General features: G+C 34.8%; 1 protein-coding gene across 2 annotated transcripts in view; it reads left to right on the top strand.

Annotated features, from left to right (window-relative positions):
- Positions 1–15,561, top strand: part of MCCC2 (methylcrotonoyl-CoA carboxylase 2) — a 34,929-nt gene extending 19,368 nt beyond the window's left edge. For both annotated transcript variants that reach the window (XM_030467105.1, XM_030467106.1), the window contains 10 exons: positions 397–461; positions 1,363–1,462; positions 2,448–2,543; positions 3,740–3,812; positions 3,986–4,062; positions 6,072–6,138; positions 6,393–6,549; positions 7,294–7,408; positions 8,646–8,731; positions 15,153–15,561. In XM_030467105.1, coding sequence (XP_030322965.1) covers positions 397–461; positions 1,363–1,462; positions 2,448–2,543; positions 3,740–3,812; positions 3,986–4,062; positions 6,072–6,138; positions 6,393–6,549; positions 7,294–7,408; positions 8,646–8,731; positions 15,153–15,270 — 954 coding nt within the window. In that variant the 3' untranslated portion in view covers positions 15,271–15,561. The remainder of the gene's footprint in view (positions 1–396; positions 462–1,362; positions 1,463–2,447; positions 2,544–3,739; positions 3,813–3,985; positions 4,063–6,071; positions 6,139–6,392; positions 6,550–7,293; positions 7,409–8,645; positions 8,732–15,152) is intronic.
- Positions 15,562–16,011: the final 450 nt, after the last annotated feature.

The following is a 16,011-nucleotide window of genomic DNA, read 5'->3' on the forward strand; positions in this document are numbered from 1 at the left end:
AGAGCTGAGGCTTTGCAGCCTCGTGAAGAGATAGCTCAGGGGGAATCATAGACTCATAATGTTCAGTGCTAGAAACCATGCATTTATAAATCTGAAGGTGGTGTAAGCGTACTCACTAATAATAGACACAGCAATAAATAAAATATTAAGAGGAGAATCTTAATAAAAGCTACATATTAATGCTAGAAGAAGGATACAAAGTCAGAGAAATTAAGTAATTTTGAAAAAATTCCGTTTTCTCACATTTTAAATGCTCAGAGGGAGAGTTACTGAGGGTGCCTTACTAATGAAAAAACATATTGCAAAGAACTCTTGTATTGCTATAACTAAGACATTATAAATATTAATGCAAAACAAGTATCAACTGTAAAGCTCATTATCCTTTTCTTATGATAGGTTAAAGCAGCAACAGGTGAAGAGGTATCAGCAGAGGATCTTGGAGGGGCAGATCTTCACTGCAGGTTCAAAGAAATATTATCCCAGAGTTAATTTCTTCTATATTTTGGACCTTAAGAGGGTTTATTTTATTTTATTTTATTTTATTCCAATTTTATTTTTAGATCTTTTTAAAACTGTATTTAGATTCTGAAAATTAACATATTCTGTGTCCTTATTTGGTGCTGACTAACCCTAACCCTACCATTACTATAGTTAGGATCTTCTTTCCTTCATTTACTACTTTAAAATACTTAGATGTCTAACACACTGCAGCATCATGCATAATAAGGAGGACTTTTTTATACTACTTAATACTGGGTGTCTACAGTACTACATGTTGAGAAAGATATTTTGCATATTGTGTCTCAGAACTTACACAGAGAAGATGAAAATAGCTTGTGCTTTTTGTGAAGGATATTTGCTATCAAAATAGAATTCTCTGCACTTTTTAGTTCTAAAATGAATATGAAGCAAAGTTAGGTATTACTGTGCAAGTTAAGTACTGCTGTACTATAAATGCTTAAATTTTTCTTCAGTTTACTGGGATAAATAAAGATTTATTCTTGAGAGCAATTCATACCATTTCTGTATAAGTAGTTTTTCTCTATAATTTCAAATTAATTTTAATTTCCATGTAAATGATGTTTGTTGTCTTTCATATTGTCACTTAGGTTTTTTACTCCCTAGAGTTGCTATTTTGTCATCTGTGATAACTTGAATGTCCTGTTTCAAATAAAAGTTCATTCAGGGATGGGTATAATTTTGAGAGTAATTTCATAACAAAGCATGGAGAGCTCTATTTTATAATCTGTATTTTAAAGATAAATATAAAACTTAAAGTCTTAAAAGTTCTTGAAACCTCAAATTTTCATAATCAGATAATTTTTTTAAGTCTTCGTATTACTATTTTTATTTTATGTACAGGAAATCTGGTGTAATAGATCATTATGCTTCAGATGACAACCATGCACTTCATCTAGCAAGGAAAGTTGTAAGAAGTTTGAATCACCAAAAGAAAATAGATGTAAGTGTTTAGAATCTGAAAACACTGCATGGTTTAAATCAGAAGTGCTTGGCTTCACATGATATATATGACACCTTTTTTGCCTCTGACTTGATGACTGAAAATGGAAATTATGGTGTCATATATATCAGGTGAAGCCAACCACTTCTGATTTAAACCATGCAGTTACATTCCTCTACATTCCTTAAGGATTTCTCTAATGTTTCATTTCTGCAGTTACATCCCTGCTGGATTATTCTCAGCAGAATCACTGGGTTTACAAGCAAGAGTGAAGCAGCTGGAACAGTGCTCCATAACCACAAAATTTAGCTTTAAGGTTAATCCAATCTTGGAAGGTGCTGAATTTAATTTTAAGCCCGCATGCTCATTCCCACAGAGTAGAAATTAGGTATCTGTCAAAGCATCTTTTTGAATACAAATGTTCTGTGATTATTAACAAAAGGTATAAAACTGAGGAGACCTAAATCATGTTATTGAAGTATACTGATTTAAAAATTCCTTGTAGAGAACAGAATGGATAGCATATGGGGGAACAGTTTCCTTAACTCATTTTTGCAAGAGTCGTGAGAGAGTGAATTGAAGATTAATGCTCAGCAGCTGAAGAAAGGCAGGATGTTGTATCCACTTGTGGAGTAAAAATCTTCATCAGTTTTTAAAATATTGCCAAATATTACCTGCCTAATAGGGCACAAGTAAGAGAATGGGAGGACATCTTAATTTTTGATAGTGTGGAAAAAGTGGAGCATGTATGAGGTATATGCAGGAGTAGAAACAAAGGTAGCAGGAAGTGAGAAAATGTTATCAGCCTTCAGTCTGAGAAATTTGATATTTATACAAAATTAGTACAGGTCAGTGCAGATATTTGCATGTAGCTGGTGACAAACTGCACAAAGTAGTTGTCAAAATAATTGCTGATTATTTTTGAAGTAATGATGAGGACTAATAATTCCTTTGATGTGTAAATTGTTTTGTTAAATTGCTACAGGTGACTACAGAACCAGTAGAAGAGCCTTTATTTCCTGCTGATGAGATATATGGAATAGTTGGTGACCAACTGAAAAGAAACTTTGATGTCAAAGAGGTAAGAACAGAAGTGCAAGATCCGTGTGCTTGTACACGCATGCACGTGGTTTTCTTGTGGGAAATAGCTCTTAGTATCATCATCATAGTTTGCAGAAATCTGATTTCCTGGTATAGTGAAGGGTTAAAGTTCATAAAATTCTTTTAACATTTTGTTATGTTGTGTCCAGCAGATCCATTGCTATAACAATGACTTGTTGAAAATATAATTCTTTTTTAGTTATATTTTTAGGAGAGATGAGTGAGGATGAGAGAGAACACTCAGAAAAAGTTACCAGAAAATAGGGAAGTTGGTGTTGGTAAAAATTCTGTAGACTTGCTGTGTGATCTGATAGCTTTCATTTTCCATTAAAGATGAAAAATTTTAAAATTTGTGGAATATAATCACCTCAAACAATTCACTGCTCTTCCAACCATATATGGAGACTGTTGTACTTCACTGCTGGCTTAGTGTGATTATTTGCCTCAGTACCTTCATCCAGGACTACAACCTTTCTCGTATCTTGCATAGATCATATATTCAAAGACTTTTTCACTACTAACCAAGTATTTATTTTAGAAATAGCCTTGCTGTGTACATTTTTTGAAAGAAATTACTAGGTTTTGCTTTGCATTAAGGGCAAAAAAAAGATGAGCACTTTCATTGAGTCTCACAAGTTTCATAGCTTGGATTTATTTTTTTGAAAGTGAGGTAAATATCTTCTCGATAATGTCTTGCTAGCAGGGGACCTATTTTTAAGCAAAATGCTTTCTTTGCATCTCTGAGAAACCTCAGTACCAGAACTTTGTTACTTTTGTATGTTGCAAACTTAAATAAGGCTGAAAATAAACATATATCTAAGAAACTGACTCATGGCTATATATGTTTTTCTCTTTGTAAATGTGAGACTATTGATTAATGTTTAATATAACCAGAGGTAGCAGTTTTTCTTTGAAATTTAACTAATCAGGAAAACTTTGTTCTTATATAATTTAAACTGTTCAGTTAGGGTTAGAGTATGCTACGTATTGAAATTCCATTTTTTAATAAACATTTAGACAAATCATACTTTAAAAAGTACATTATTTTTGCCTGCCATACAAACTGTTTATATGGTGGGCATTAATTTTAGTTTGTATGTTAGTATGGTCTTTCTAAACAAATTAAAAACTATGAAGGATTAGGATTTTAATTTTGTTTTTCTGTTTTTTCTTAAGGTCATTGCTAGAATTGTAGATGGAAGTAAATTTGATGAATTCAAAGCGTTGTATGGGGATACTTTAATTACAGGTATTTAGAAATATAATTATTCGGTATATGTTCTCACTGAGCTTATAGAGGGATTCAGTATGTTTGGCTCACCTGTTAAGATTTTAATAATGTTTCTCTCCAAAAGAACAGCAGCAATATGCTATGGTAAAATAAATATATGTGGAAATTACTAATGTGTCTTTCTCCTTCAGGGTTTGCAAGAATATTTGGTTACCCAGTAGGAATTATTGGAAACAATGGAGTTCTTTTCTCAGAGTCAGCAAAAAAGGTAAATAAAGAGATTATTAGCTTCTTTGCCATTGAGAAACAAAACTTCTGGTGGACAACTTGCTTTTTAAATGAAGACCTTTTTTAAATCATGAAAGTGGACTGGTTCCACATCTTTCATCTAAACATAAAGTATCTTAATAAGCTGTAAAAGTACTTGGCCTTATTTTAGAAACAGTGTTCTGTAGACTTTTTTGATGTGAAGTAGACAGGTCAATGGATGACTAAAACACAATTGATACAGCTATTACAAGACAAGTCCATACTGATTGCATGAAGTACCCTACAAGTTATAATTGCTAACCTCTAAAGTACTACAATAAATCACAATTCTTTTCATAATAGCTGGAAGATATCAAATCTGGATTCCAGTACTCAATTGATTGGTAAACCAAAGATTTTATCTTCATACATTGCTGCAGCAACGCCTGGCTTACACTAATGAGTGAACATGTGTGCAGCTTCATAAAATCTATGAACTGAAATGCCTGTTTTGGGAATTAAATTGCATCTTTGGTGAAATATTTTGATTGCATTACAGTTAACAGTGCTTTACAGATTGGGCTTGAGGGACTGGTGTTGATAGAAGGTTTCCTGATATGGCAGAGTGGTTACTTACCTTGCTCTATGCTGTTTGGTTTGGTTCTTTATTTTTCAAGACACCAGTGTCAGTTGAATTTTTCGTAGTGGGAATTGTGTATAGCAGTTTGGTTCTAGCAGGCTCCTCAAGGTAGTGGTGAAGAAATCAGTTTTGAAAATCTATATGAGAAAAAAGAGGCCTTGATGAGAGAGTTGGAGAAAGAAATTAATTTTATTTGATTTATCTCTGTAATAAAATGATACATGAAGTTTGAATTTGAATTTCATGTATGCTTAACTTGGAGCACTGCAGTTAAGTGACATTCTTTTCAGCTAGCATTAAGGCAATTATTCCCAAGTTGAAAATAATTTCTTCAGTATTTGTAACGGTTTTTGTATTTTTCTAATAATTTAGTGCTTCAATCTTTCTTCCTAGCAAAGGAAAAAATGTAAGGAATCTTCCTCTGCTGGCTGTTGCTGGCATATCAGTATTGTAGGAGGAGATGGTAAAGTTTCATTTGTTTCATTTCTAGAGTGACTTTTGTAGATGATATTGCCTCTGTAGGCATCATCATCTCACAATATTTTTTTTTTCCTGCTTTTTTTGTAATGAGTTGTGACGCACCTTTTTCCCATGATTGTCACTATTGTTGAGCACTTCTCTGAAATAGCCAGATAAAGCTAATGTGTTACGATTTTTCTTTTTTATTTTCTTTTTATAATTTTTGCTGGTTTTTTTATTGTGAAGAGGTTAGAGATTTTTTCAGTTCCTGTGCATACCTATTTTTTACCAGCAGGGCTTAAATGACCTGAGGAACTTTACTGATTTACATTATTTCTAGTTGAAGCAGAAGCTTGTCCACTACTATTTTTATCTTTGCTAGGTAAAAGAGTCTTTTCGTAGAAAATAGATAGAGGGCATCTGCTCTGAGGGAAGGAATCGAATCGAGTGTTAACAGCACCTGCAACAACTGAGCAAACACGTTGACCTTTCACAACTTTAGAGAATAATTTTATTTTGTACAGGAAATGGGGAACTATTTTTTTCTGACTGGATGTCTTAATGCCCATGACAGAGTCTTACAGAACTTGTTGTAAGATGCTGTGCTGTGAAGCCGACTGTGTAGCTGCATCCTATCAGAGTCAAAACAGTTGAGCTTTTCAACGCAGTAATGCTTTTGAAGGATTTTATTTATGCTTAACCCTTGAACTCACTTGCTTTTGGCATTTTCTTACTTTTGCAACAGTGTGAATGCATGTTTTGCAGTTGACTTTGGTTGAGCAGTAGCAGTACAGCATTTTGTGGTGCAAGTACTCCCACGGATTTCAGTGAAAGGAGACTTGTCACAGACATCAGAATGCTGGTAGTGATAGCTTAACTGATTCAACTTCTGATGGCTTACTTTTATTTTTTTTCTTTCCTCTCCACAGGGTACACATTTTATCCAATTGTGTTGCCAGAGAAATATTCCCATTGTGTTTTTACAGAATATTACAGGTGAATAAACTCAATATTTTGAAGTTTCACTATGTTGTAGGCTTTACTCTTAACTCCAGAGGCCATGACTCTTAGGCAGAATCTTGTGTGCTTCAGTGTACCTACATCTCCAGCCTGTTCTGAAAGCAGCCCATCAGAAGATGCTGAAGGCTTTGCCTTATAATTTGTTTTTTGGGCTTTTTTTCTTTGCATGTATAGCACAGTATAGTAATATAAAGTCAGTGACTTTTTTTGTCCATATTGTAATTCTTTAGGTTTCATGGTTGGTAGAGAATATGAAGCTGGAGGGATAGCAAAAGATGGTGCCAAGATGGTAACTGCTGTAGCTTGCGCCAGTGTACCTAAGATAACAGTGATTATTGGTGGTTCTTTTGGAGCTGGAAACTATGGAATGTGTGGAAGAGCATATAGGTAAGTGTTGCTTCAAATTAAGATACAAGACCATCTTAAGAGAAGATAACCTTGGAATACCATTCTGGAGAACTATCTGAACTCTATCAGAACTTTTGCTATTTAGAAAACAATATAGATATCAGTGAATGTGGTCATAACTAAATAAAAATCTGACAAATCTGTAGAGATTGGTGAGATCATGATTAACCTTGAATTAGGTGCTGATGGAGATCTCCTGACAAGTAACCATGCTGAGATGCTTTTCTCCTGGTTCTAGCTCATGGAAGAAAAATTGTACAGTCCTGAACAATAATTAGGCAGTCTTGGTGGGCCTTAATTCTGCATTTATATGAATAGTATCAGCTTGTTGAAAAAGTCCTTATTCATTTTAAGCATTTTATGCCTAATGTTTTCAGAACCTTTAGGGATTTATTTTTTTAACTGTTCGAACAAAATTCACATAAGTTCATTTTTCATTTTTCAAGGTCCCTGATACAGTTAAAGTTATTGGTGATATTTTTAAAGAGAAAAAATTCCTAGGGAGACTGTGAAATAATAAAACTCAGGAAAAAAAAAGGAAATAAATTTGAAAGGGCTTGAGTAAAAGAAATTAAAAGCAACCATTGAAATACATCAATTTGCATTCTTTAGATATTGTAAGATTGTCATGCATAAAAAGGAGTTCTTAGCTGAGTGAGAATTACTTCTTAACTCAGAAATGAAGCAGTGCCTTCCTTTGAAATTTATTATTTATTTTTTCAGCCCAAGATTTCTTTATTTGTGGCCAAATGCTCGCATATCCGTGATGGGAGGAGAGCAAGCTGCAACTGTTCTAGCTACAATAGCAAAGGACCGAAAAGCAAGGGAGGGAAAACAGGTACATCTTTCTTCTTTCATTTGCAGTAATGTCATCATTATTTATTGTTTCACTGCTCCCATTACAAGCTAGGAAAGGATGTCACAGAGTGAGACATCAACAAACTATCATTTTCCCAATGTGACCTCAGGCACTGACAAACACAAAGCATTTGTGAAATGCTATTGTTTACGTCTTCTAAATGTGAAGAATATTCATGTCTCATGTTTGCTTAAAAGGAGGATTATCTCTTGTATCATCTTTCTGTATTTTGTGCACCATGTTTTTAATTCTACACAAGATGAGCAGCCTGAGATGCTCCCTGATTTGTGAGTGTGAGGAGGAATATGTGAGAATGAAGTGTCATGCTAATTATATTAGAAGTTGTCAGTTTTAAAGAAAGCTGACCTTCAAATTATTCTGTGACTGAAAATCATGACCTTAAAATTTCAGAAGTCTGTGGAGGTTTTGACCTGTATCAATGTTTTTTTTGTAAATTAGTAGTATCTTGTTTAATAATATTTTCTATTTTTTCTCTATATTTTTACTGTGTTTTTTAAATTACATGTTTTATGTTTATACTGGTGCCTTATAACCATGAGAAGGGATTTGACTGTGATGTCTTAAAATTTCCTGGCAGTTATTCAGAATAATGAAGCAGTATGTACATGTAATCTCAACAGATCTCTTTTCTACACTTGTGTATTCTCTGGATAGAATATATTTGCCCTCAAGTCCCTCTGTCTTTATTTCCCCAATCTGCTAAGATTGATAGGATCGTACCAAGAAAGAAGTTTGAGAAAAACAATTGTAGTAAATTTCAGTAAGATGTGTTAGAAACTTCAAAATTTTCTGAATTGCAGTGGGGCCACTCAGTATCACAGCGATACACAGTGTTAGAGTAGCACAGACTTGCTTTATTAAAAAGTCTTGCCCAAAGCAACTCAGAATGTTGGGGGTTTTTTTCAGTACAGTAGCTTCAGTAATTTTTCAGATGCCAATCCCCATATATCCTTAAAGTTAAGTATAAGAAAGTAAAAGTTAAATATACTTTTACTCCCTTTTTTCCACACACCGATTTTGAAAAGTGGTATTTTCCTTGTTAGATATACTAAATCAGTAATTATATGTAGACAGGGGTAAAAAGGGAGAGGATTTAGGCAGTTTATTTGAGTTTGATGCTGCGTCTCCTGTCACTGTGGAAGAAAATACTAAAGAGTAACCTACCTGTGTTTGTGTATTTGCCTTTTTTTTCCAGTTATCTCCAGCAGATGAAGCAGCTTTGAAAGAGCCAATCATTAGGAGGTTTGAGGAGGAAGGAAACCCTTATTATTCCAGTGCAAGGTGACATGTAATTTACCTTTCTAACACTTAATCATAATCACAGGAAATAGCAATAACATCTAAATCTTGGTGTTGAATAATAGCAGAGCGGAGTGACCTGGAACAAAGTTTGTGTGGGATTTACAGGAGTACAGCATAACAAACTGTACAAATTTTTTCTGTCTTGTCTCTGAGATTTTGTAGTATGTCCTGTTTCAGAAGAACTCATGCACTTGCAGGGATTATTCTGCTGGTTTTGTAAGCAATGATACGTAGCATGGAAAATGTATTTAGTGTGTTTTATTCTGGTGAAGTTTGGTAACATTCTCCTCAGTCTTTTATCTGGTCACCTTTCTAAAGCCCATTAGACAGTGTGATGACTAGCTGCATGTATTTAAGAAGAATTAATTCTAGTGGGATTTTGCAAGCAGAATAGGCCAGTGATAAAGGAGAGGTTTTGGGAAGACTTAAAGCCATCTGCGAATCTCAGGTCACGATCTTTGTGTGTGACTACACTGGATGATAGCAATTTGGATAGGGCATTACCTGATGGCTGCAGGCATATTCATGTGTTTTGAGGAGTCCTTCACATCATTTTGTGCCGAGGGTAATAGAAAATTAGTAAATGCCTAGGAACTAGCTAAGCTAATGAAGCAAGCTGGCATCCTGGGTTGTAACCTCTGGAAATGAGCTTGGAGGCTCTCTTGGCCCCTGATTGTCACTCTGCATTAGTGTCATCCTCTATCATCCTGCACATTTTTCTGCTTGTGGTATGTAGTAGCTCAGCTGCTAATGATAATAGAGAATAACATATAATAACATGGTTTTACTGTGTCTCTGTGGCTTCCCATTTTTCAGAAAGAGTGTTAGTCTCATACAGCTGTGGGGTCTGCTGTACATACTGTTTTGTGTAGCTGAATTAGAAATACTGAAAAATTTCTTACCTGGGAAGTCTGGAAATAAACTCAGTTCAGACTGGTTGGGATACAATACATTTTGATGTGGGCATCATGGGCAGAAATTATGTCAATAGGTGGGTGCAAGATAGTCTGCCAATGTTGTAGAGATACCAATATGAGAAGTAGCTTGGGAGCCTTTTGTCTAACTTGATACCTGCTCAATCTAATGTATGACAAATTTAATACAGCAGCAGTATATCATCAGTGATCTCCTTTGTGAATTGTTTATTATAATCTGAAGGAAGATATAAAATTAATGGCATAGGGGAATGGATTTAACTGAAATAATGGTACATGTGGGATCCATACTCATATTAATATTTTGTCAAATGAGTGCCTTAATTAAGTGGAAACTCTTGCCATTTTAGCTTTGCCATTCTCAGTAGGATACATAGCAAAAGACATTCTTCACCATGAGGGTGGTGAGATACTGGCACAGGTTGCCCAGGAAACCTGTGACTCCCCCATCCTTGGAAGCTTTCAAGGCCAGGTTGGATGGGGCTTGGAGCAACCTGATCTAGTGGGAGGTTCCATGACTGGGGTTCAGAAGTAGATGATCTTTAAGGTATATTCCAGTCCAAACCATTCTATGAGCTAAGCAAATTTTAGTGTCACAGTCATATAGCATGTGGTTCATGGATTTAGGGAGGGTTTGAGTCCCATCACTGTTTGGTGTCTCTTTCTGGAAAAGGCTCTATGTGGGGACACTGAACTGACTCACAGATATGGTTTATTCATGTGTGCAACTCCCCTTGACACAGTGTTTTGGTGTGTTTATATATAAAAATGAGGATAGTTTTATGAAATCCTGATTTGTTATTGGCATGGACTTTCTGGGAGCATGCTGGTTTTGACTTCTTTAAAATTTTTTAAATGTTTTTAACCAATTTAAATTTCATAGGGTTTTTGGTGTCAGCTGTTAAAAACCTTTTGTGCTATCTCTTTAAGGGTCAACCCTAGTACCTTTGTCACAAAACCTTGTGCCCTGAGGCAAGAAGGAAAAATGAAAACACATATTATCATCTTTTATAACTGGATTTTAAGGACAATAGTTTTACACTGATATAATAACCCATTTTAAAAATTAGTCAAACTAATCTTGGTTTTAAAAATTTTTTTATTATTATTTTTCACTGGAGAAACAGTTATAGTCTTTTTGTACTCATGACTGAAAGTTTAACATTATATATATTGATTATATTAGCAATATAAACCTTATCTTATCTCAAAAGCCAACAGAATATTGTCAGTATTTACAGCAGTATGTTGCTAATGTGCAAGAAAGTAGTTTTAAATGCAGGAATAAATTTAGAATTTTAAAATTCAGAATCTAGATTTTTAATAATGCCCAGTTGTTTTTAAGCATGAAACTTGATTGTTTGTGCTCTCTACTGAGCCACTGTTACCATGTTACCAGTTTACTATTCCATCTTATTTTACCATTCTGTGAAGTATGACTTCAAATCCAGAAGGCATCTCAGTAAGTAGCCTAGAGGTGAGGAAGGGCCCTTAACACTAGCTATCCTGTCCTACATTTAAAAAAAAAAGGGTAGCTATTTAGATTTTATTGTTCCTGGAGGTTGGAAGGAAAATAACATTCACAGACCTGAGCTAGCTGAGAGCTAGTGTGGGTTTTGATTGCATATGTTTGGGTTCATGTGATGAGCTAATAAGCCCACCTGGGACATGAAGCCATCCATCGGAGCCAAAATCCTGCTGTGGTTCATCTGGCTAAAATTAGCAGAAGTTAAATACCTCTTTTTACTGATATTTAAATGCTTCTCACTGACATGCTAGTGAGAAAGTGTGTGACTAGCTCAGGTCAAGACAGTCCAATGGTTTCTCTCCAATCTATATAGGTTTGTTCTGCATTGTTCAGGAGTTCTTGATTGCACCCTGCTGTCTTGTAGAGGTGATGTAGTGTACCAGTAGATATTAATGTTTGCTGCCCTGATTTCATGCCTTCCTCCTAATGTTATCATGTCTGTGCATTGTTCTTCCAGTTATTGATAATTCCTAGGCCAGGTCTCAGACGGCTAGCTCAAAAATTTTCATTACTGTGAAATAAGTGGCCCAAGCAGCAATGAAATTAAGTAGGATCATACTTTTTGCTGCAAGTAATGTACCTCAAGGAGGCATTTATCCACTTTGTACTTTGGAAGCAACCCACTTGTCAGGCAGCATTAATTATTGGCAAGCATTTGCTATAGGTCAAGGAGAAGTAACCTGCTCCTTTTCCTCTAAAGAACGCCTCATGTGCACAGATCTAAAAAACAAAACCAAAAACTAAACTAAAAAACCAGCTAAAGATCAATGAAATGCCAGGGTGCTGTTTTGAAACTGAATCTGGACAGCCTTGGTTTTGTTACATCCTAACTAACACTAACTAACTAAAACATCTTTCCATCAAAATGGCCAACAAGAAAACTCAGTGTTGCATTTCTGAAAGAAAAGCATGGTAGATGGGTAGGGAGAGTGCTGTCTGCATTGCTGCTTGGATGCAGCCAGTTCGGAGGCTTCATCCTCTTACTCTCTTGTGTGGCATGTGGGGAGCAGCCTTCCACACCCCTCATGTCCATTGAAATTTGCATCACCCTTCCAGTTTACTTCATTAGCGTTTTAATCAAGCTTTTAGCAGTAATAACGAGATGAAAGGAAAATGCCTTAACGATCTTAAAATACAAGCAAATTTCCCTATTTACTCTGCTTATGTAATTTTGCTTATGAATTATAACTTGTACAGGATGTCAATATTGTTCCCTGCAGTTTTATTTTCTAATCAAACTTTAATCAATTACTTGATTAGAACCTTCACAGTGAACAGTCTTAATTAAAGGGAGTCATTAGGCAGCATCCTTTTTAATGAGTTATATTAATCTGCTTACAGGTTTCTGAAAGGATTTCAGTGATTTTCATCATAACAAATTACGTTTTACTTTTGGGGTCTTAATTTCGTTTACCCACAGTGTCTTGGTTACAAATATTTTATGACTCTAGTCATGACTCATGTTCTGGGGTTTTAATAGATAGTTTAATTATTCATGTTACATTCCAGTGGAGAATGCAGTTTTCTTTAAACAAAGAGAAGCAGAAGCCAGGGGTGATAGTATGAAGGCAGCTTGACTTTTGTGCAACATAAAATCTTTGTGGCTGTCAATATAAGTTAATTGTGTTACACAAAACCGAAACTGCTGTGAAAATGTGCTTAATGTTTTGAAGTGTTCATTACAGTTCTAGCTTGGAAGATACCTTATTTAGTAGGTCACTTTTTTTTACTCAGTTCATGCCAACTCTCCCCAGGCCCTTAGCAGATTTATTAAATATTTCTAAGAGATGTGGATTCCATAATTCCATTTAATTGTCTTTCATAAATAAAAAAGTTAATTGCAATTGTTTGTTAAAGGAAGTTGATATGCAGAACAAGCAAAAGTGCTACAATCAAGACCCCCAAATTTGCTTCAAAATGGAAATTACTGTATTTGACACTGTTCTTACAGGGCTGTTTTTTTTCATGGTCCTAAGAAAACATAGGGATTGTAGTTGATATAGCCTCACAAACCTACTTTACTTTTTATTCTTAATATGGATCTTCTCCATGCCTTTAGCAGAGTAAAATGACTATTTTCATCAAAACTAAATCAAGATCAAAAATACAAAAAGAAGGGAAAAAAAAGCATGTGCATTAAACTTGAGTACTGTGTACTTCATGATGTTGAAAATATAGGAAATACTCTCTCCAACCCATTCTATCATGCTAGGTTATATGAACAACTATAGCCTCCATCTTGGGAAAAAAACAAGAGATTTCAAACAATTTTTAAGGAGGTCTCAATCAAGTCATCTGCTGGTTATTTTTTACATTAAAACTTCTGATTGTTTTTGCTGTCAGGTAAGAACCACTCACTCTGAGTTTATTTTCACCGAACTATTGTTAAAGTATGCCAAAAAAATTGAGTGGGTTATTACATTCAATTTAAAGGTACACTTAGGAAAGGAGTTATTCACAGGAAACAGACTTCAGGAGCTTACCACATTATCCAGAACGTATCAACAATTCTTGTATGTCTTCTCCAAAAGAATTTGATGTAACTTTGTGCATCCTAGGATAGATGCATGTACTTGTTGTAAAATTAAAAGTGTACATTGTCAGACTGTTAGTATTTTTATCTGGTTTTTTATATATTAGTTTCACAGCAAATGGTAAAATAAAGATGGAAAACACTCAGATGCTTGATCTTATCAGAGTGTATTTATGTGGAGTTTGTGTTACTCTTTCTTTAGGGGGTGATGTTGGCACATTTAGTATTGCAAAAGGAGTGCAAAATATATAATTTCCTGTCTAATAGATCTTTTTCAATTAATCTTCAGACAATAGGAAATTTAAAGCTGGAAACTTCAGTTAGAAAGGAATGGCAATGCTTTCTCTTAGAGGAGTCAGTCTTAGCTCCCTATTCATGTCTCTTTCTTATATTTTAAAATTTTCCACAGACAAAAAATTAAACATTAACCAAAACTGAAGGAAGTTCAAAAAAGAATGAAAAATAAGTCTCTCTAGGGAAATACAGGGTGGGGGAGCATCGCTGTCTTAAACAAAGATACTGCATATGTGTTGCAGACCCTGATGAAAATGCATGCTTATTGAAGCAAGATTGGGCTGCAGTGAGTGGTGTGGTGTCTTGTGTAAATATATTACTGAGAGATATTAGTTATGTGATATTTACAGTTTTATGGCCTATTATGGGTTTTGACTTGAATTTTATTTTGGGTAGGATGGAGCTGTCACTAGGAACTGTAATTCTTTGTTTTATATCAAGGAAATTATTTATAGGTGTTTGTAATTTGGGGGGCTTGGGAATTTGGTAATTACTCATTCATAATTTAATGACCACAAATCTGGTATTGGGCCTCAGTTTTCATGGCTGAGTTAAGAAAGAGATTATCTTACAGTTGTTCAGAAATGGACTTCAGAAAAAAAATTTACTTGGGCTTTCATAATGGTGAAAGAGTAAGGGCCTGTATCACCCCTATCTGGCAGCTGAACCAGCCTGAATAGAATAAACAATGATGTGACATAGTCCTTAAAATACCAGCATTCCTAATGGAAACATAAAGATCACTGACTGGAAGTCATTTTCCATGGGCATATTAAAAAACAAAGAGGATCTCTTCTCTCTAAAGGAATGATTTCAGATTTAAATTAAGCATGCAGTCTCTTGTTTAAAATACATAGACCTCATGTTCTTCATATATTCAAAATTTATACTTCATTCTAGAAGACAAACTCCACAAAATAATGCACACCAGTCTATTTCATTGAGAATAAAGTGATTCAGCTCCATAGCTTCAAGTGTAGTTTAGCTTGAGTCCATTTTCTTTAGCATAATTGTTGCCAGCTTCACGTACTTAAAAATCTACCCATTGTATATATGAATTTCCTCTAATTGTAATTGTTTGATTGTTCTGGTTTTTTTTTTTATTTCTAGACTATGGGATGATGGAATTATTGATCCAGCTGACACAAGACTGGTTTTGGGCCTCAGTCTTAGCGCAGCATTAAATGCACCTACGAAGAAGACAAAATTTGGGGTTTTCAGGATATAAACTTAGTTATGTACTTATAAATGTACCTCTGTATATTTAAATCACGGCTGAAGAGTAAACCAACAACAATATTGAAATGACAAAAAAAGATTTGTACAATGCCATTTTTCATCAAAATGTCACTTATTTTTTTAACTGAGTTATCACAATCAGTGCTTCAGTGTTTTGATACAGTCCTTGTGTGACACTGCAATGCATGAATAAACTTCAAGTTCTAGCATTGGATTTAATTTTTGACAGGAAACCATTGATACTATCTCTTATATAAATAAATCTGCAAAATAACCTACATATTTGGTGTTTATCAGCTCCTTTATTTTTTTTGTTCTTCTTCATGTGTCTCCTATAAATGCAAAATATATTAGTAATAAAAAAACAAAAAAACAAAAAACAACCTAACAACCCACTTTTGCTAGTAAATATTTTTTGCAAAAGAGAAAGAGCAGGCAGGGAGTTCAACACATCATATAATTACAGATTTCACACAGCTGTTGGCGCTTTGGCCTTTCTCTGGCTTTCATTCAAAAAGCATTGCTCTTCTGTGCCGTTCCCCTCAAAACAACAGAAGAACCTGATGGATAGATTAGTGTTTTATGGATAAGTTGGGGAGCATATGCTGGTATCTGTGGGAGCTGCAGGCTGCTGATGGCACTTCTGAGGACAGTAGTTGGCTGCAAAGGTGTTTCAAATCTTGCTATGTGATCGTTCTGGCAATTGTGGTTTCACAAAGACACATGGATC

This window comes from Calypte anna, chromosome Z, assembly GCF_003957555.1.
Source record: "Calypte anna isolate BGI_N300 chromosome Z, bCalAnn1_v1.p, whole genome shotgun sequence".
Lineage (NCBI taxonomy): Eukaryota > Metazoa > Chordata > Aves > Apodiformes > Trochilidae > Calypte > Calypte anna.